At 53.0% G+C, this 19,499-nt stretch overlaps 4 protein-coding genes across 4 annotated transcripts; 3 read left to right on the top strand and 1 right to left on the bottom strand.

The window, feature by feature from the left end:
- Window positions 1-1,287: 1,287 nt before the first annotated feature.
- Window positions 1,288-4,799, top strand: QC762_211370 (uncharacterized protein; the record flags this gene model as incomplete). The annotated part of the gene is made up of 5 exons (XM_062888036.1): window positions 1,288-1,975; window positions 2,032-2,167; window positions 2,227-2,744; window positions 2,816-2,956; window positions 3,030-4,799. Exons 3-5 carry the CDS (start codon window positions 2,682-2,684, stop codon window positions 4,797-4,799), a joined length of 1,974 nt encoding a protein of 657 aa, XP_062746226.1. The 5' UTR covers window positions 1,288-1,975; window positions 2,032-2,167; window positions 2,227-2,681.
- A 1,403-nt stretch (window positions 4,800-6,202) lies between these two features.
- QC762_211360 (uncharacterized protein) lies at window positions 6,203-9,203 on the top strand (the record flags this gene model as incomplete). Its single annotated transcript, XM_062888035.1, has 3 exons — window positions 6,203-7,778; window positions 7,836-8,865; window positions 8,933-9,203. The coding sequence occupies exons 1-3, from the start codon at window positions 7,100-7,102 to the stop codon at window positions 9,201-9,203; spliced, it is 1,980 nt and encodes a 659-aa protein (XP_062746225.1). The 5' UTR covers window positions 6,203-7,099.
- Window positions 9,204-12,427: 3,224 nt separating this feature from the next.
- NRP1 (Asparagine-rich protein (ARP protein)) lies at window positions 12,428-16,258 on the bottom strand. Its single transcript, XM_062888034.1, is given in 4 exon segments — window positions 12,428-13,607; window positions 13,623-14,710; window positions 14,846-15,700; window positions 15,783-16,258. The coding sequence occupies 3 exon segments, from the start codon at window positions 15,945-15,947 to the stop codon at window positions 13,781-13,783; spliced, it is 1,950 nt and encodes a 649-aa protein (XP_062746224.1). The 5' UTR covers window positions 15,948-16,258; the 3' UTR covers window positions 12,428-13,607; window positions 13,623-13,780.
- Window positions 16,259-16,505: 247 nt separating this feature from the next.
- On the top strand, window positions 16,506-18,838 carry QC762_211340 (uncharacterized protein). Its single transcript, XM_062888033.1, has 2 exons — window positions 16,506-18,167; window positions 18,232-18,838. Exons 1-2 carry the CDS (start codon window positions 18,040-18,042, stop codon window positions 18,647-18,649), a joined length of 546 nt encoding a protein of 181 aa, XP_062746223.1. The 5' UTR covers window positions 16,506-18,039; the 3' UTR covers window positions 18,650-18,838.
- The last annotated feature ends 661 nt before the right edge of the window (window positions 18,839-19,499 follow it).

Genomic DNA, 19,499 nt, shown 5'->3' with positions numbered 1-19,499 from the left:
TCCGACTTGGTGCCATTTCATGCCCAGACTGTCTGCTGCAGGCACTTCTCGACTGGGAAGATTGTGGGCCTCTTTGAGCCCGGAGAAAAAGCAATACTGACAATTCAGGAGGAAGCGGAATGCAGGTGAGGGCCGGACCGTTCACCGTTCTGTTGACGTTCGAATGGGGGCAAGGGGCAAAGACATGTCCTGCTCACCGCATACTGCACAGCATGCGGCAAGACCGCTGCCGCATCAATGCGGAATCGTGCTGGGAAGACGAGACATGAAAATTGGAGAGGTCAACAACGACGAGATGGCAGAAAGCACCTACCCCTGGTCTTCACCCCTGGTCTTCACCCCTGCCAGATCGGGGGGTTAATTGAGCATAACCCCGCAAATGCACAAACCGTCTCAAGATCGCCAACGCCAACCTCTTCGATTCTTGAGCAGCAGCATCTGAGCCAGAGATCAAAAGGATCAACAGATACAAAACAAGCGGCAACGAGAAACTGATTCGACGAGCTAGAACCACCGGCGACATGATGCAATGTCGCGGCTCGCTCTCAGCCCCATGCCGCTATCGACACCCAGGCTCCTCACCGCACTCGACCATCACGACAGTGGACCAGCAGCACGCCACTATGCCTGCTTCTCATGTGGTGTGGTGGTGGCGAGTACCTGTCTCCGTGCCTCCTTTCCATATTGCAATTTTTTTCTTCATTTTTTCTCTTGTGCGACCTCCCGGCCGTTTTCCCCGTTTGTTCGGCCGGGATGTGAACATGCGGTCAGCAGCCGGACAGCCCGTCCACCACGGTCGGTCCTCGTTGCCGCCACCGACAGTGTGGCACAACCTAGATCTGAGTCTTCTCTCCCTCCCACTCTGCCGCCGACGTCTGTCTTCTCCTCGGGGTCAACTCCGGAGCGGGGAGGCAGGGGACAAAAGTGTACGAGAGGCTCCCAAACTGCTCTCGGTCTAGCGGATGTGTATCGACGACGACAAGAATGCCCCGAATGTGGAATTCAATGACAAGTCGCACTGCAAGCTTCCTTTTTCTTTTTTTGCGCAGCCACATAGGCGTTGGCTCGTATGCTAATGCATGTACTGTCCATCCATACATAGTGCATACATACATGATGCAGGACCGTGCCAGCAGCAGCCGAACCACATGGCCTATAACCAGGGACGAGAGGGGCCGTTTTACGGAGCCAACACTTGGACTGAGTGAGTGAGTGAGTGAGTGAGTGAGTGCAAGATCAAATTCCCCGCTCCGACAGGATCTGAGTGAGTGAGAGTCTAGAGTGGTATTGCAGTTGAGGGCACAACATATGTAAGTAATATGTGCGTCTCACCGACGGGAAGAGCGATAAACAACAGACCGACAGGAGCAACTTTATAAGAGAAAGATGCTGCAGGGTATCTATATGAGCGCCGGCTATTGCAGACAATGTACAGCATCTGTCCCCGTTTATCCCAAGGACCGCCAGGGTCCGAAACCACGACAGCTCTTGACATTCAGGCGTATCTGGAAGGGGGCAACCCGGTTGTTTCTCTGCAGAGATCAGCCATCTTACAGCAGATGATGTCCTCGAGGCACAGACCGCAACCCTACCACCCTCCGTGCCCCCTCCCTCCAGAGTCAGAGATCAAGAAAGATGTGGTGACACACAGGTTGTCGATCTTGGTCAATTTGATGGGCCACTTGGGGATTCCATTTTCACCGAAGCCCGGCGATAGACCACCCTAACCCATTTCTCTCTAGCAGTCCCGCTCTCATTGATCCAGAGGTGGGGCTCCACATTCTCCCACGATTAGCGACTGCACAGGGGGTGCTCGAACGGGAAAAAGAAGGGGCACGAGGCACCTGATGGATGTATACTGCCACTTGTTGATCTGTCACACTCACTTCACTCCCCTCAGCCCTTTGCAGAGGAATGCTGCCCCGTTTCACTTTGCCAAAGAAAAACATTCCTGTCTCCTGGTCAGAACCGCCGGGTCGGTGCCTCGCTGGATCTGCGGATACTGCAGTGATGCTAACCAAGTGTTGGCAGGCAATTGGAAATTGGTCCAATGGGGTCAAACCAAGGGCATCCTGGTCGACCTGGTGAACCTGGTCAGAGTCGCAGGCTAGCCATCCCAACCCCTGGGTACCTGCTGGCTGCTGCTGCTTCCCCCCCCCCTCTCCAGGTTCGCTCACTGAAAATGCCTCTTGGCACGGTGGGCTCTTTTATTAATCTCGCCTCCAGACACTCCTGGTTTGCACGGTTCGTCCCTTGCTTGACCTCGTCCAACCCTGACCCGACTGGCCTCCTCGGAGGTGATATCGTCTCTTCCTGAAGAACAGACAGAAATCCTTCATCTTCTTCTTCTCTTGCCCTTCTGCCTTCTGTTCCCCACTGCTTCTCCTTGTCGTTTGCTGCCGGCTACCAGGCTGTTTGTTTGAGGTGGTGTCGGTTGCTGTTCGTTTGGAATAGACCCCCTTGCAGCGATCGCTTCCAGGTTCGAGCTGGTACCGGGGAGCCAGAAGACGAAGAAAGCGGAACCGTGGACTGCCAGTTCGCCTTTTTTTCTTTTCACGATGCGCGCTATCTTTAATGCTTAATACCTTCTCCCGATTGTCACGATCGTCTTTGGTTCTGATACGACAATCGCACCGACAACAACAACCTCGCCCTTGGCCTGTCTCGACAACTGCGGCAAGATGGAGGGATACTTGAGCGTGCCCCCGGATAGGGGCACGATCATTGGGAGGGCGTTGTGGAAGGTGTGTTGAGAAGGATGTTGTTGAGAAGACGGGCAAGCGGACAAGTTGTACTGACGACCTTGTGTAACCAGCCTCGATATCTGGTTGTGGGTGGCCCCCAGCGGGACCGGACGGCCGGTATCATGCGCGCGCCGTCCAACAGGAGCTCGGCTCCCAGGGAGCTGTTCAGAGTTCCATCCGAAGGCATCTATCTGTCGATCTACAAGTCCAAAGTGAGTTGTGCTTTGGGAAAGACGAGGAGAACCGATTCGAAGGGTGGCGTGACCTAACATGTGACATCGATAGGACGACCAAGAACCTTCACAGCAGTACTCAATCAACAGCATCACCGACTGTCAGGTGCAGATGATGGCCCATCGTAAACAAGGACCTGTCCTCCCGACTCTGGTCATCAACATTATTCCAGACCCGATTGCGGACAAGCTGCGGAAGCGACGCTCAAGTCGTACGGCTGGCTTCACGTCCAACAAGGACACAGGACCGGCACAGCTGTTGTTCCGTACCCTGGATGAGCAACAGCTACAGCAACAGCAGCAGCAGCAGCAGCAGCAGCCCAGACACAATCTCCAGGACTGGTCTCGCTTCATCCAGCAGCTCATTCAGCCCAATATGCCGCCAGGCAGAGCGCCCCTGAGCCCGGTCACGCCCGCTTCGCCAACATTTGTCAACCCTTTTACCCGTCCAAGGGAATTAAGCGACAGCCAGAGGCCAGGCAGCGGGAATGCTGGACCGCGACCCGGATTCACCAGGGGCCACACGACGCACTCTGGGCGCGACCGCCCTGTGACTTTCTCGGATTCTCCAAGTCTGCGATCCAAGCGAAGTGATCTTTCGTCGGCCACGAGCTCGATTCAGACGCACCATATGGCTTTCCAGAATTACACCACTATGCTCCCGGCCGACCTCCCGTCCCCGGCCACCACCGTTGGCGAGTACCAGGGCGAGTTTATCGAGGGGTGGACTTCGGCACAAGGGCGGTCCTCGGCTCTCAGCTCACCGGTGAGGGAACGGGGGAGTGTCAGTTCGGGCCCAACACCACTTGCGCCCATTATGGATGCCGGTACATCGCCTCCAGGGCCACGGGAAACCATTCTGGACCGTGCTTTCCAAATGCGGCGCATTCCCGGCTCGGAACGTGAAGTTCCTGGCGAGGAGAAACTGACTTCATTGGCCCGATTTGATGCTCTTATGCGAGACATGGATGACAAAAGGAGGCAGCGAGAAGCTGAGGATGCCAGGCGGAAGGCAGAGACAGCCGCCGCGGCTTCAGCGTCAGTTTCAGCCCTGGACGAACAAACTGGGCTGAAAAGCGCTTGGGACTTGGATGATGATTCCTCGGAATATGACGACGATGATGATGACGATAGCGATGGGGCATTTGATGAGGCGGATTTGGACGGTGACCGGTTTTCATCCCACCACAGTTCGGCTCAGCGGGCCTTGAATTACATTTCTGGACGACCAGACCTACGAGACCGACCTCACCCGCCACCAAGAACTCACTCGATCAAGACCCCGCTTAGCTATAACCATGAGGCTCTAATGGCATTGTCATCGAGTAGCGGTGTTCGACCCCAGACAGGCTACTCTGGCAACCGGACGAGGCCAGGCATGTCTCAAAGAACACACTCCCAACCACAGCTGGCGACCATCATTGCCTCTTCTCCCTCAACGGCGCTGGCCGAGGATTCACTGTCCAACCTCGGCCCCGGCTCGCCCCCTCCTCTGCAACGAAGCCAGACGGAAAAGCGGCAATCCAACTCGAGCGCCAAACGCCTGAGCTTTAGCGAGTTCACCAAGAGGCTGAGCAGCACGAGCAGCTTGTTACTGGTCCAGACCAACACAAGCAACACCAGCAGCCGGGGGAGCAACGGCGAAGCGGCCGATCCTCCCATGCCGCAATCACCACCTCAGAGTCTTCACCACCTCCATCCCCGGGCTGCTCCACCAGCACCCCTGCCACCGCAGTCGCCAACTTCGATGAGCGAGCGTGATCGCTGCGGATGGCGCGGCAGCGTCGGTGTCTTCGGTGCTGGCGAGGGGGGGTTTCTCTAACGAGCAACTGCCGATAACTGCCGACCTAAGGGGCATTCTGGAAAATCGAAGGAAAATCGAACGATGCGATGCTGCAATGCTCGGATGAGGACCAGCATCAGACGATGACACGATGTTTGAGAGGGGGAACCCGGCAGAGACGTGATTTTTGTGGGAACGAAAGGATCCAGATGCCTGGTTCCCCGGGGTGCCTGTTGTGGTATCCACTGTTGTACGAACGAGAGGGGCCGTTGCTAGATACCACCCGAGTTGTGGATATGATTCTCATGGTTGTTCTCATTCTGCTGTCGTCGCTTGTATCATCCGTGGCTTTTTCATCCTGGATTTTTTGGACTCTTTTTCATGCTTTTTAATATCAACGGCGTTTTCTTTAATTTTTCTTTTCTTTTTTTGTAAACTCTATGCATTACACCACCACCACCAAACACGCCCCCGGCATCATCCTCACATACGACGACCTTACGGACGACGAGTCATGAAGGAATAACAACCGCAACAAACATTTTGCTGCACTTTTTGGGCGTTTTGATAGTTTATTTTTACCACGATGGCGTCTTTGACATGGAGAGAGAGACGGGGATTGATGAAGAAAAAGAGGAGGAATGCACAACTTGCATTATTACGTTTTTGGGGTTTTGGTTTGACGCCTATTCTCTGTATTACATGATTCCCGCTTTTTTCTTAACGACTTCCGTTTTTATTTATTTTTTGGTTTCTTGGGAGTCCATTATACCCTTTTTTTTTTCTTTTTTTTTTCTTTTCTTTCGAGACGACGAGGAGTTTTTTTGCGAGAGAGATTATGAGAGGGATGGGATGAGATGGGATGAGATAAGGAGATGGTGTATATAAGAGGTGGTCAAAAGGGAGAGGAAGGGAAGGGGAGGGGGGAGAGTAGATTAGGATTGAGGCGTTGTAGCTGTAGCATATATTTATTAGCATGGCATGGCATTTTAGCAAGTGGCGTTGAGTATATATTTATATGTATATTTATTTATTTTTTTGCACTGGGAGTGTTTTTGCAGACGTGATTGAGTAGGGGGATTTACCAGTGTGAGATGATTGAGACAGAGAGGTGGTGGTGCAACTCTTTGAAACCAAGATAGAGGGAACTAGTAATCTAGGCTTTCATTTGAAGCTGCACTCACACCCGATAAGAGTGTGAGGCTGTTCCCCAGGCCAATCGCACGCTGAAGAACACAGTGAGGCACCAACTGGCCAGTGGGTGTCCCCACTCGATCACGAGGGACAAGCCACATATGCACCCAGAGCTTTTGATACTTGACAATGACATTCGACAAAGCAAAGGATTTATGATATAAACAATCATTGACTGAGCTTATACACATCGTTCTTTCCTTGTAGCTCCATCTCATCGCTGTCGTAGCTTCCCGGGTAAGGTAGGTCACAGATGTTCTTACCGCATGTAGGCGGCATTGGATGCTTGTCAGAGCAGGCACATGCCCAGGCATCCCAACGTCCCCCCTTCCAGAGACCCCAGACATTCTTCTCAAGCTCTGGAATTTGCAAATCCAACATCCTCCTTGAAAATAAGTTTTGGTATCACTAGAGGGCATATCGCTCAATCGTTATTCTTCTTCCTCCTTCTTCACCATCGGGGTTAAAAAGGCACGGCCTCAACCTCCACGTCCTTCACTAACAATTATCAAGCCCCGGAGCAGTGACGGCACGTCAGCAAGCCACTTGGGGTTGTTGCCCCTCACTCAGCCAGCAAGTCCGCTACCGTATCTTAGCTCCGACGACCCGTCACATCAAAGCAATACGACGACATCCATAGAAAGAAGCTTTCCACGCACGTTTGACCGTGCCCATCAACTCAACAATTCCCGCCGCCGATTACATTTGTTTACCTCTTCTCTCCTCTCCTCTTCATATCCTAGCCCCCTTAACCCAACCATTTCCACAGGCATTCCGCGAGGACAGAACCCCAGTCCCGCGGATCCCCAACATCCATCGCCGTGGCAGACCAGCAACCCCCAACCCTCATCACTACGTCAGCCACCTCCACCACCACCACTGCGAGTCCTCCCCAAGCCTCGACGATAGCATCGTTGTTGCAGCCCGCTCCGCAGGCCCCCTCGGCTGGAATCACCTCTGCCACCACCGCCGCCGCTTCCAACCCTCCCAACCTGACGACAACACAGCAGATATTAGGAAGGAGGCAGCGGGGCGACGAGTCTGAGGACCTGCCTTCTCAAGGCGAAGACGCCACCGCCGGCATTTTGTTACCTCAACAACAACAAACACGACCGAACAAGAGATTACGAACTGGAGAAGAAGACATGAGAACTGACTACGATTCCCAACCCTCATCATCATCATCATCATCATCCTACAGAGCCGGTTGGGCTTCCAACGGTTCAGCTTTTAGACGCAACAAAAGCAACACCGAAACCGGAAACGGTAACAACAACAACAACAACAACAACAACGAGGACATGTACTCGTCCCTCCACCTCCGAGGCGGCGTCCCGCCAGATTACTTTGGTCACGACCGTGAGGAAGTCACGAGGATTCTTATTCAAGCTCTGGATGACTTAGGGTATGCCGATGCGGCCCAGATAGTCTCGCAGCAGTCGGGGTACGAGGTCGAGTCACCGAACGTGGCGGCTTTCCGGGCGGCGGTGCTGGAGGGGAGATGGGACAATGCGGAGAGCCTGCTTTGGGGGCCGGGGGGAGGGGGACTGGGAGGGTTGATTCTCGCTCCTGGGGCGGACCGCAACTCGATGAGGTTCAGACTTAGGCAGCAAAAGTTTCTGGAGCTTCTGGAGCAGGGCGAGAGGAACAAGGCGTTGGCGGTCCTGAGGAGAGAGCTGACGCCGCTTTGCAAGGATCAGCCGCATATTATCAGCACCTTGAGTAAGTATCTAATGTGTCAAGACCAGGAGGATCTGAGGCGCAAGGCCGAGTGGGATGGGGCCGGAGGGGATAGCAGACGGAAGTTGTTGAGGAAGCTATCTGGTAGGTTGTTGGTTTCCAAGTTGTTGGATTATGGGTTTTGCTGACTTGGGACGACAGAATCCATATCACCCTCGGTGATGCTCCCCGAACAGAGACTTGCTGTGCTTCTCAACGATCTGAAAAACAACCAGATAGAAAAGTGTCTCTATCACACGACGACAAACCCGCCGTCGCTCTACTCGGATCACCGGTGCGAGCACTCTCAGTTCCCAACCGAGGTCATGGTGGAGCTGGATAAGCAGCAGGGAGAGGTGTGGCAGATAAGGTTCTCGCCCAACGGCGAACGCCTCGCAACCTGCGGCAGTGCCAAGGGTATTTGCATCTGGAACACGCAGACGTTTAACCACGTGCGTGTGATCAACACGCACGACGCTGAGGTGTCCAACATTGCGTGGAGCCCCGACAGCACGATGCTTTTGAGCTGTAGTATGGATGGGCAGGCCAAGGTGTGGAACACGCAGACGGGGGAACTGGTCGTGGCGCTCGAGAAGTTTGGGGAGCCAGTCAGCAGTGCTGGGTGGCTGCCGGATGGGAGGACCTTCATTACTGGGTCTCTTGACAAGGCCAAGTCGCTGTGTGAGTGGGACCTGTCTGGAAGTTTGCTCTACAACTGGACCAGGCGGCATAGGACCGAGGACCTGGTCGTGTCGGCGAATGGGGAGTGGCTGGTGGCCATGGACGACAGGCGCGGCGTGCATATCTACCACATTCCTCGTCGGGAGTACGAGGTCGACCTGATACTGGAGAGCAGGCTCACTAGCGTCAGCCTGAGTCAGGACTCAAAGTGGTTGTTGGTCAACACGGTCGATGACGAGGCGCTGTTGTACGACTTTGGGACGAAGGAGGTGTTTCAAAAGTACAAGGGGCACACGGGGGGCGAGGTGATTATCCGGGCGGGGTTTGGGGGAGCGGGCGAGAACCTTGTGATCAGCGGGAGCGAGGACGGGAACGTGTTTGTCTGGCACAGGACGACGGGGCAATTGGTGCACAAGAAGATGGCGCATAGCCCGAGGGTGAATTCGGCTTGTTGGAATCCGAGGGATGCGGGGATGTATGCTACTTGTGGGGATGAGGGGAGGGTGAAAATGTGAGTTTTTCTTTTTTTTAATTTTTCATGTCGAAGGTAAGGGGTGCTGACTACCTGCTGGTAATAGATGGACGAGTCCTGAGCGGGCGAGACAATGGGCTGCTGCGAGGGCGCAGTCGGTTCCGGGGCAGAGGTCGACGACTAATGGGACGTCGGGTGGGGGGCCTTCTAGGACAGGTGCGGCGAATGGCTGGGGGTTAAGTGGGAATGGGAGTGGTGGTGCTGGTGGGGGGCCTGGAGGAGATGGGGGTAATGATGAGGAGGATGAGGAGGAGGAAGAAGGGGAGGAGGGGGAGGGGGAGGAGGAGGAGGAAGTGGGGGCTCATGAGTTGGCTTAGAGGGCTCCGGGTCGGGTTGCGCTGTTACCTGCGAGGGTTGTTATCGCTTCTGTGGAAGCCAAAGTGCGGGAGTTAATTCAAAACAAGAGGGCAACTGAAGACGCGTATTTTGCGAAAATATTGAGTTTATTCTGGGGTGAGGGTAGTGATGGAGGTGGTCAAGGAGGCGGTGGCGGTAAATCATGACAACAGCGATGATCACGACTGGGGTGAAGATGGGGGCAGTGACCGCCTCCTTCGCAACTGAGAGCCTGCCAGCTTATCCAGGCTCCTCTCGGTCCTAATCACCAGACGATCGCCGGCGCCATTCAATCCTTTCGGAGATAAAGGCAAGTTGGCGAGCAACTCTACGAGAAGCTGGAATGGACACTTTGGTTCTTGACCAAGGGTTCCGGCAGGGGTAAAGAGGAGGTGGAGGCTGTGGCTGATGTTGTGGAGGATCTCATTGGGATTGTTGGGGACCAGAGGGAGAATCTGAAGACGGGAGAGGGGTTTTTGTCGTGGATGTTGTCAAAGGAGTTGAGTGAAGAGAGGAACAAGCTGGCTAAGAGGGTTGAGAGGAGGAAGGTTAGGTTCGGGAGGGTGAGTAGACGGGTGAAGGGGTAGAGGCCGAGGATGTGGATGGTGGGGGTGGGGGGTTGAGATGGGGGAGGGTGATTTGCTTGTTTAAAGCGTTGTTTCTTTTTGTTCGTGCGTGGACTTTGTGTGGTTTGTCTCTTGAGGCTCTCTGGGTCGTGGCGAAATTTGAATATTTAGAGGTTGTCATTGACTGGTTGGGGGTTGTGCATGCATCATGGGGTTTTCTTTTTGTTTCCTTTGTGTTTTTTTATGGTTTGGGTTGGGTTGTGGGGAAAGGGGGGGGGGGAGGGAAGTATAGCGAGACAGAACAGAATTTGATATAGCGAGTAGGGGTTAAGAAACGGAGGGTTCCATTCCAGATGGATGGATGGATTTGTGCTGCGAAGTGTGAAGTGTCCGGTGTGCTGGTTTGACTAGCGAGGACTTGTCTGTGTTGAACTAGTTATTCTGGGTGAGTATGTCGTTTGTGGCTTCCTTTCAACCGCTCTAACGGCATGTTATTGCCCTTGCGAAGCGAGTAGAGTAGGTAGGAAATTGTACAGAAATTCAAGGGGACAATGGCGTTGTTCCCATCTCAAGAGACAACGCTATAGTTATCATCACTCTCTCCATGTCACTCTCCCCCTGGATGTTGTGTTTAACAACCCCCTGTCCCTCGCTTCTCTTTTACTCCTCTCTCTCATCACTATCAATCACCATCACCACCAACTAATACCTGCAGACCACAACGCTGACCTCGCGAAAATGCCCGTCACCGTTTATGTCACGACCTGGACCTGCTGCGTCTGCGGCAGGGAACACGACGCCAGACGGGAGGATCTTGCGTGCAGCAACCCCCAGTGTCAGCAGGGGGTTAGTAGGGTGTTTAGACGAAGGGGGGGTGTGAGACGAGGGATTACTGCTTTACGAAGCCTGGTGGGGGTGAGACAGGGGATGAAACGGGACGGGACGGGACGGGGTGGGGGGGGGGGTTGAGGATGCTCGCTAGGTAGGTAGGTGTTATGGAGGTAGGTAGGTAGGTAGGTGAGTGAGTGAGGGAGTGAGTGAGGGAGTGAGTGAGGGAGTGAGTGAGGGAGTGAGTGAGGGAGTGAGTGAGGGAGTGAGTGAGCGTCTTTGTTCTCTCTGTTAGGGAGTGGGTAAGTAAGTAAAGGTTGTAACCTCCAGGTAGGTGAGTGGAAATATATTCTTGATTCTTCTTTTTCTTTTTTTTTCTTTTTCTTTTTTTTCTTTCTTTTTTTTCTTTCTTATTTATTTTCTAAACAATGTTCCAGATATGAAGTGTGTTGATTATTTAAACAAGTGATATCTGTTCATGTATGTATGTACCCGTGCCTCCTCCGACGAAAAAATCCTTGGTGTACCATCCCCAGAGAGAGGGGAAACAAGAAGAGACAAAAAGAAAATTTGAGAAAAAGAAAAAAAAAATAATTCAAGTTTCCCGCCCCTGAAAAGCAGATATTTGTCTCCCTAACACGGGATTTGCTGTCAAGGGTGTAGTGCAATCCAAAGTAAACAAACCAAGGGGTATCTCGTTCAATGATATAGTTACAACTAAGCAGGACATGATGTGTGTGATATATGTTTCTCCACGGGAGCAACAAGCAAGGTATTGAACAGTGATGTAATTATAATTGTAATCATCATTACGCAAAGAGATTGCCCATAGTAGGTTGGTACGCTGAATCTATGATGTATGTATGAAAGTCGAATAGGTAGGCGAGAGCGAGAGCGCGCGCGAGAGAGGGAGAGAGAGAGAGAGAGAGAATCAACTAATGCGGTTTGTTGTAAGTTAGCTTTCTTTAGAAATGCATTATTGGGGTTGTTTTGCTCTGTGAAGAAGGTTGATGATGAAGAGAAAGAGAGAGAGAGTATGTGTGAATGAATGTTGATGGTAGGTGAGAGAAGAAGAAGAAGAAGAAGAAGAAGAAGAAGAAGAAGAAGAAGAAGAAGAAGAAGAAGAAGAAATTGTGGGTAGTGAGTGAGTGATGAGAATGAGTAGTGTGTCATTCATGTGTAAACGAGAAATGTGTCAATGGACCGTTGTGTAAAGGGACCAAAACAGTCCAAATAGTTAGTGAGTTAATAAGTTAATCTGCCAAAGGGTATCCTGTCGCCATGCCATGCCAAAACCAATGCCAAAACACCCAAATCCCAAACATCATCATCATACTCACAGTGAAACATCGCTCAACAGCTCCAAATCCCAGGGTCAGAAGGTTGATTCACCAGCCCTATCAAAAAAACCAATATGACTCAATCTCGGGTTGAATGAGCCAGCCAGCTACCTTTTTAAAAACCCTCGCAAACCCATGCCCGCTCCTCTGTTGAACCACCTCCATCGCCCATTTGGTCACCTTGACACAAATCTCCAAAAGTGTCTCATAACACGCAGCTTGGTCTGCAGCCAAACAGCCGAGAAGAAAGAACTGGCGCCACGCTATGCCCCGGCCTAGTATATAGCCATGAGAAATAATTTTATATATATTTTTTTATTTAAAAAAAAGGCCGGAGCTCAAGGCAAGAAAAGGGAACAATGGCCTTGCCCACTGTCAAAACGGCAAAAGTTACGCATGTGCTAGTATAGCCATATTCTCCAGTGAGACAATTATGAATCGCATCGACGCCACTCGTTCGGGCGCTATTCTAGGCCTCGTCACATGCGTACATTTTGTCGTCTTGCCAGTGGGCAAGGCCACTGTTCGCTTGTCTTGCATTGGGCTCCGGTCCTTTTTCTTTTCTTTTCCTTTTTATTATATTTTTTATATTATTTTTATAGGGTTTTTTTTTCTTAGGATAGTCATCATAAATCGCATCAGAACGTTTTTTTTCATCATGCTCCCCACTTCATGCCTCGTTCAGTCAGCAAAGCAATCTATCGTCCAAAAAAATCGTCCAAAAAAAAACCCACAAATCTGAGGGTTGACACAAGCAAACAAACACTGGCATCAAAACGGAAGCAAGTAGTAGGGTACAAGGTATGTATAACAACTGAACAGCAAAAGGTGAGTGACCCGATATATGTGAGGTGTAGTTGGTGGAGTTGACTTGAGGTAGGTCGAGATCCTCGAGGAGAAGGTATGTGGAAATTGTGAGATGCATAAGGTGGGTAGAACAACAAGAACGAAACAGAACAGAGACAACAACAATTCTCAAGTAGTAAATTTAGACACACAACATGGGCACAAACAAGAAGAAAACACCCCAACCGTACCCCTTTCGCTGTCCGGTTACGCTTCCCATCCCTTCCTACCGACCAACCCAGACCCCAGTCCCAAAGCCAACACCCTTCGCCTCCCCCCGTACCCGTCCCCTTCCCCGTCCAGCCAGCCAGCCATAAAAATGTATTTTGATTCCACCGCAGAAATGAGTGACTTGAAATACGCAGCAGATAAAGCAGAGAAAGAAAGAAAGAAAGAAACAAACAAAGAAAGAAAGAAAGCAACTGCGAATCAAACAAAAAACGCAGAAAGCGTTGAAGGGAAAAGCGAGCTTGGAAACACACAGAAAAGGAACAAGTCTCAGGTCCGGTACCACTGACCTTGGAGAAATGTGACCATATACCCTGTCCACGCCTCGCTATGCACGCCCACCTGTCCTGTATAGCCCATCCCGCATGTCCCGAACCTTGAACCATGGTGTATTATCGAGCTTTGAATGAAATTCTTGTCAGGGGCGTATTGATTCCCATGTGTCAACGGGGAACATGGAGAGGTCCCAGCTGCTGTGTGTTTGTCGGTCCTGAAAAAACTCCGTCCCGGTGACGCCCTGTGAGCATGGCATTGTTCTTTTTGTCTTTCCATCCCATTGCAACTTTTTACCAACCGCCGCCACCGCCGCCGCCGCCGCCGCCGCCGCCACCCGCACAAACCCAGTAGTAGTAACCGCCCTCCAAACCTCCAAAGTACAGCCTTCCAAAAAAAAAGCCCAGCACAGACCCCTAAAAAACAAGTGTTGAAATGTTTCCCGGACTCCGGCGCCAATCTCAGTCCCCCTTATTCTTAGGCTGGGGACTTGTTGGGAGGCGCCGAGCCACCATTCTGACGGGCATCCTGGTTGCTGACCGAAAGGTTGTTCATGCCTGAGGAAAGGAAAGCGAAGGGGTCATTTTCGTTTTGTCCGTAGAAGTTGTTGCCAGGACCGGCAGAAGCGGGCCCGTTGCCAGCGGATTGGAAGGCCGTCTCCACGGCACGGCTGTCAAAGGGACCAGCCGAGTGAGACCCAGGGGCGGGTCCAAAGTGAGTGTTCAAAGGAGGATACGGGGCAGCGCCGCCACCAATGCCAGAGGGAAGAGCGTACGTGCTCTGGGGGCCAGCAAAGTGCTGACCGTAGCCTGCACCGGAGCCAAAACCACCAGGGCCAGCAAACGAACCGGGGCCGGGGGCAGAGCCGATCGAGCCGTGTCCCATGTTGTACGAAGACCCGGCATCCATCGGGGAAGGATATCCAGAGTCAGCTACCACGGCAGCCGTGGCGCGGCCAGCACCACACCGAAGGCAGTTTTGGTTCTTGGCAAAGTTGTGGTAACCGCAAACCTCGTTGCCACACTTCCAGTCGCCGGCCCGGAAAGGAACGACACCAGAGCCGCCCATGCGGCCACCGCCGTGTCCGCCACCGTGTCCGTGATGGCCAATGTGGTGAGGAGGAGGGCCCATCATGGCCGGGGGGCCATATCCATACCCATAGCCCATCTCGCCGGTGGGACCAGTGCTAACGGCAGGGAACGAGCAACGGAAGCACGCCGTGCGTCTTTGGAAGTTGGAGAAGCCGCATGACGGGCAGGTCCAGTCGCCGGGCCGAGGCCTGTTCTTGCTGGGTGGGAATGGCATGAGGATGTTGGCCGCCTTGTCCAGAACGCGACTAGAGCTGGGAGAGACTTCGATGGCCTTTTCATTCAATGCACGGCCGTTCATGCACAGACTTTCGGCAGCCTGTTTTTTTTTTTTTTTTCCAGTTAGAGCGAATCAACAAAGACATAGCGCATCATAGTGGGTCACAGGGGGGGAATGGGCCACTGGGCGGTGTGGGTGATGTTGGGAGCTCCATAGAAACAAGCGGTGACTTACCTCCTCGTGGGAAGAAAACACGGCGAAGCCGCTGCCAGTGGGCTTGGACTGCTCAGGGGTACGCAGAGTCCAGAAAGCGATGGGACGACCGCCAAATTGAGTAAACCAACTTTCCAGCTCGCTCTGTGTGGTGTCGTGGGGCAGGCCTGACATGTGGAGGATCTTACTCCGTTCCGAAAGGAAAGCCCGGACGTCGGTACGAGCATCCATGGGCTGGCTGAGAACACCAGGGTGCTCGTGGGCTGGCTGGGACTTTTTGATCAGACCCCTCAGCACACGAGTGAGAGTCACAGCCTCGTCCATGGCGCGGCGAGGGGAGGCAGGGGCCAGTGCCTGGAGGTGGAAGGGGAGGTTGTGCTTGATCGGGGCACTATTCTGGACAGGCTCGACTTCCAAGGCAGCACAAATGTTGGCCAGAGACGAGGGGCCGAATGGAAGAGACTCGGGATGGTGCTGCTGCCATCTCTGATATTCGGTCCGGAGCTCAAAGGTGCGCGAGTGTTGAAGATAGGGGGGCAGCACAACGGACTTGTCACGGGCCTCACGGGGAAGCTGAACGCGCAGGTCCCAAGCTTCGAGCGTGACGAAAACGAAGTCAAGGTCATTCGAGAGCAGGTGTTCGGAGGCAAAGGCGTCGAAACGGTTGATGGCATCCCGGAAAGTGCCCGCATTCCGGACGTGTTCCCACGTGAGAGTGGTCAGGCTCGCTAGTAGACAGACGGTCAGCAAAGCAAAGTTGATCAAGGCGGCCGAGATAGCAATTGAGCATCGGCGGGACGAGAATGGCGGAAACTCACTGCAAAGGGGGGTGATGGGGGTGTTGACAGGCTTGACAAGGACGCTTTCGCGGTGAAGCTGACGGGCAGGAGCAGCGGGTTAGAAAACATGGTTTTTTTTTTTTCCTCAGGGGCTGTTGGGTTTGGGGAGTTTGGCCCACCTCGTGAAGGTCGATGCTGTTGGCGTCGAGCAGGATCCAGCCGAGCTCGATGACCTCGGCCGAGTCCTTGGTGACATAGACACCGTGCTCGTCGCAAGTGGTGGCGACGTGGATCACGACGTATCGGTCGGTTCTGAAAGGGGGGGTTTGTTGGGGAGTAGCCATGTCTCCGAGGACAGGCGTGGTCGAGCTCGTAACTCGAACAGCGCGATGGGGACAATTTAAAGTGGCGGCGGCAGCGAAACCTAATTGCTGATAAGGGTGTTAATTAAGCTGATGATTGGGTTGTGACGACAGTGGCTTCCTCCTGCTGCTGCTGATGAGGTGTCGTGGATGGCAAGCTTCAAAGGGGAGCAGCAAACGAACGGCGGTGGCTTTTTCAATGACCAAGGTCGCGGACCAGCAGAAGGGAGTTGCCGAGTCCAACGACCCACTCCATGCCCGCACCCACGGTGGACTCCGCAGGGGGGCAGCGCTGGGACGCTGGCTGGCTGCTGGCAGTGCCAACTGACAAACTGCGTGTGCACCATCCATCACCCAGCACATCTCGCCAACTGACCTTTCTTGTATAATTTTTGCACATCTTGTACCTGCCATCGTACAAATTCAGCTGAAAAAAAAAGCAGAGTAGGGTCTGTGGAGGAAGGATGACGGCAGCGGGGAGAGGGCCATAAGATTCAGGGAGGGTTCAGGTTCAGTATGGGCGGAAACGATAGGGAGAAATAATAGGATACCCTTTTGGTAAAAAGTGACGGATGCATCCCGGTCAAATCATCACCCAAATCCACTTGTTATAGAGTCTCAACCGTCTCAACAACAGGGCAATGAATACTGACCGCTTCCAAGTTGTCGTGTAGTGGTGATTGTCTTGAAGGTTCGTTCCGATTTGTAAGTTTGCGTGAGCGTGAGCGTGAGCGCGAACAAGGGACAGATCGGGGCAGCACCTTGAGAACCTCAGTAACTGCCACCTAGCTAGATATCGGACAGTTGCCTCGTCCCCAAGGTGCTGATGTGATCGCGCCGAGTCGGAGCTCAGTTTAGCTTACGGTTCGTTTCGCGAAAACACCAGGCTGTAACAGACTCTGTCGAAGAGGGGCAGAGGGATGGGTTGACACCTCTATAAGAAAGCTTGGGCTTTGGCAAGAGAGGGTGGACACTATGGTGATGGGCCAAGTTAAAGCAACGCCTAAATTCCCAACATCAATTGATGCTCTCCACGGGACCTCGTTTTGTGCTTGCTGGTGGAGGAAGCATCACGCTTATCATGCGAGGCTGATGAAGCTTCTTCAGGACCGCGTCTCCTCCCACTCAGAAAGTCCAATGCGTCATTTCTTTGGTGTGCTAACAATATGTTGGTGTCCATTATTTAGAGTTCTCCTTGCGCTTTGTCACTTTGTTGGCGATTTTTGCATCACGTCTTAAAAAGCTCTCTCGTATCAGCGATGGAGTTGCGATTGATGCCCGAGTCCGCGATATGCGTCATCAGCAGGCACTGTGTTGGAGTCACGCGGCCTGAGCCTGAGCGATAACTGCGTGATGGGTAAGTAAAACTGCGGAGTCTCAGTCGAAGCCAATGTGCAGCCAAACGCCATCAATGATTTCAGAGGGGATTTTCGGAGTTTTGAGGTGTTCGTGGCTTCAGCCAGGCACTTACAGCTGTTTTTTCTTTTTTTTTCCTTTGCCCCCTACTGCCTACGAGATTACAGCAGGAGCAATCAGATGACGACGCTGACGGTGATTGCCCGTGGGTCCTGCAGCATCGGTTCTCCAGGGGTGGAGGAGGGGGGGGAAGCTTTGGAAGGCTCCCCGGCTGCGGCCCCCTTTCAACCTGCCGACGGGGAGTTAGGCGAGCCGTCATTTCGTTCCGAGCCCACACCCCGGCACCGGCTTTCTCCACATGTTCGGGTTCGGGATCGGGGATTGTACTGTACGGATAGCTCCTGCCGAGTCGGGAGTTCACTTGTTCACCCGGGTGGTGTGCTCCTTCCGCCAACACCAACAACAGGCCATTTCAAGTTCAAGGTGGAAGTTACTTCTGCCACTTCAATTCGCTGGCTAACTTGGAATAGGTATCCACCTCAATGCCGCACGGCATGGAAGGCGCTTCCCGCTTGAGAGGTGGAAGGGGATCCTATCTGACCAAAAGGGATCTGGAACTTACCGATGTACCATTTGGATTCTCCCCACCATCCTCAAGCTCAACATCACCATCGTCAGCCTTGTCCTACCACTGAAGCTCCGCCAAGACAATCTCACCATGGCAGGTTTCGACGGTACCGCATTCCTCGCCCTTTTCCTCGGATTTTTCTTCCCTCCTCTCGGCGTGGCGCTCTTAACAGGGTGTGGAACTGATGTGTGTATCAACCTCTGTCTCCTCATTTTTGGGTACGAGATACGCTCCATTTATGGACCAAAACCCGGTCGGTCAACTGATGGTCCACCCACATAGCGTGATCCCCGCCTACTTGCACCTCTGGTACCTCGTATACGTGTATCTGGACAACAAGAAGCTTCTGAAGCCAATCGACGGCGGACGTCCGTTTGTATTTTGCGATAAGCTTCAGCGAATCAGCACTCGAAACCGGAGCACCGCAAGCCTTCCAACCCCCAGGACTTCCACCAAAGAGGTGCAACCCCATCGGAGCAATCCGGCCGTGCAGGAGAAGCCAGCCCAAGAGCAGAAGCCTGCTTCCGAACAGACCTCGACACCGTCTGCTATATCAACCCCAGTCTCGACATCTGGTCCTTCGACAAAACCCGCACAGAAAACAACCACCCAAGCCGCAGCTTCAGAGCCAACCCCGGCAATGTCGCCGCTTCCACTTCTTGACAAGAATGACGGCGCTTCTCCACAGGCGAAGGCCTAGACATTCCCATTGAAGGGATAAAGGGGTGATCAGCGACGAGAGACTGCTTGGAAAGAGTCAAAAGAGGGCATGGTGGAGTAGTGTTGGGCAACCTAAGTATTCTTTTGGGTATCTCTGGTTACAACAAGACATGGCTAATCAAACACGGTTTTTGCTATCTGGTTTGATGACTGAACCGGGCTGAAGTGTGCTCTTTTTTTTTTTTTTTTTTTTTTTTTTTGAGTTGGCTGGTGGCCGCCTCGCACCACAGAAAACACAGGAAAAGCTCAACAATTGAGAGTGCTCAGAATTACTCAAGCACGAGATAGGCGCTCTTAGCGCTATCTCACCCTTGTGTTTGCTATCTGTTCTTGTGCTTGTGTGATGTTCTCCAAGGAGGGTGAGGTTGGGCTGAGTGGACCCCTGTTTCCCGAAAGCTTGGGCCACAACCCTCTTGTTCAACCCCGCTTAGATGATGGTGCATGCTCCCACTGCAGTCGACCTCGACCACAGACCTTTGAACGACAGCCACGACTGCTTGCATACAAGGCCGCCTGCTGTCATCCAATGACGGCAGCCAGTGAGCTTCTTTTGCGGTTTCTGATCGATCGAATCAAGTGGACGGGATAGGGCTTTTCCTACTTGCCCCTCCCCATTTTCTTTCCCTGTGCCGTGCCCCCCCCATCCCCGTCAATCTGTTCCGCGTCCACGACACCTTCGGGCCTCCCTACATTCACGACCACGTCTCCTCTATTGCTCCTTGTTTTTTTTCCTTTTCCCTTTGTTTCGTTCGGCGCCTGCGCGCGCGCGCGCTCCCTGATACCACAGCACCTGCATGGTGCAGCTGCAGAGAAGTAAAGTTACCCGTTTC

Source organism: Podospora pseudocomata (assembly GCF_035222375.1).
Source record: "Podospora pseudocomata strain CBS 415.72m chromosome 2 map unlocalized CBS415.72m_2.2, whole genome shotgun sequence".
In the NCBI taxonomy this organism is placed as follows: domain Eukaryota; kingdom Fungi; phylum Ascomycota; class Sordariomycetes; order Sordariales; family Podosporaceae; genus Podospora; species Podospora pseudocomata.
This window is presented reverse-complemented; position numbering and strand designations above follow the sequence as displayed.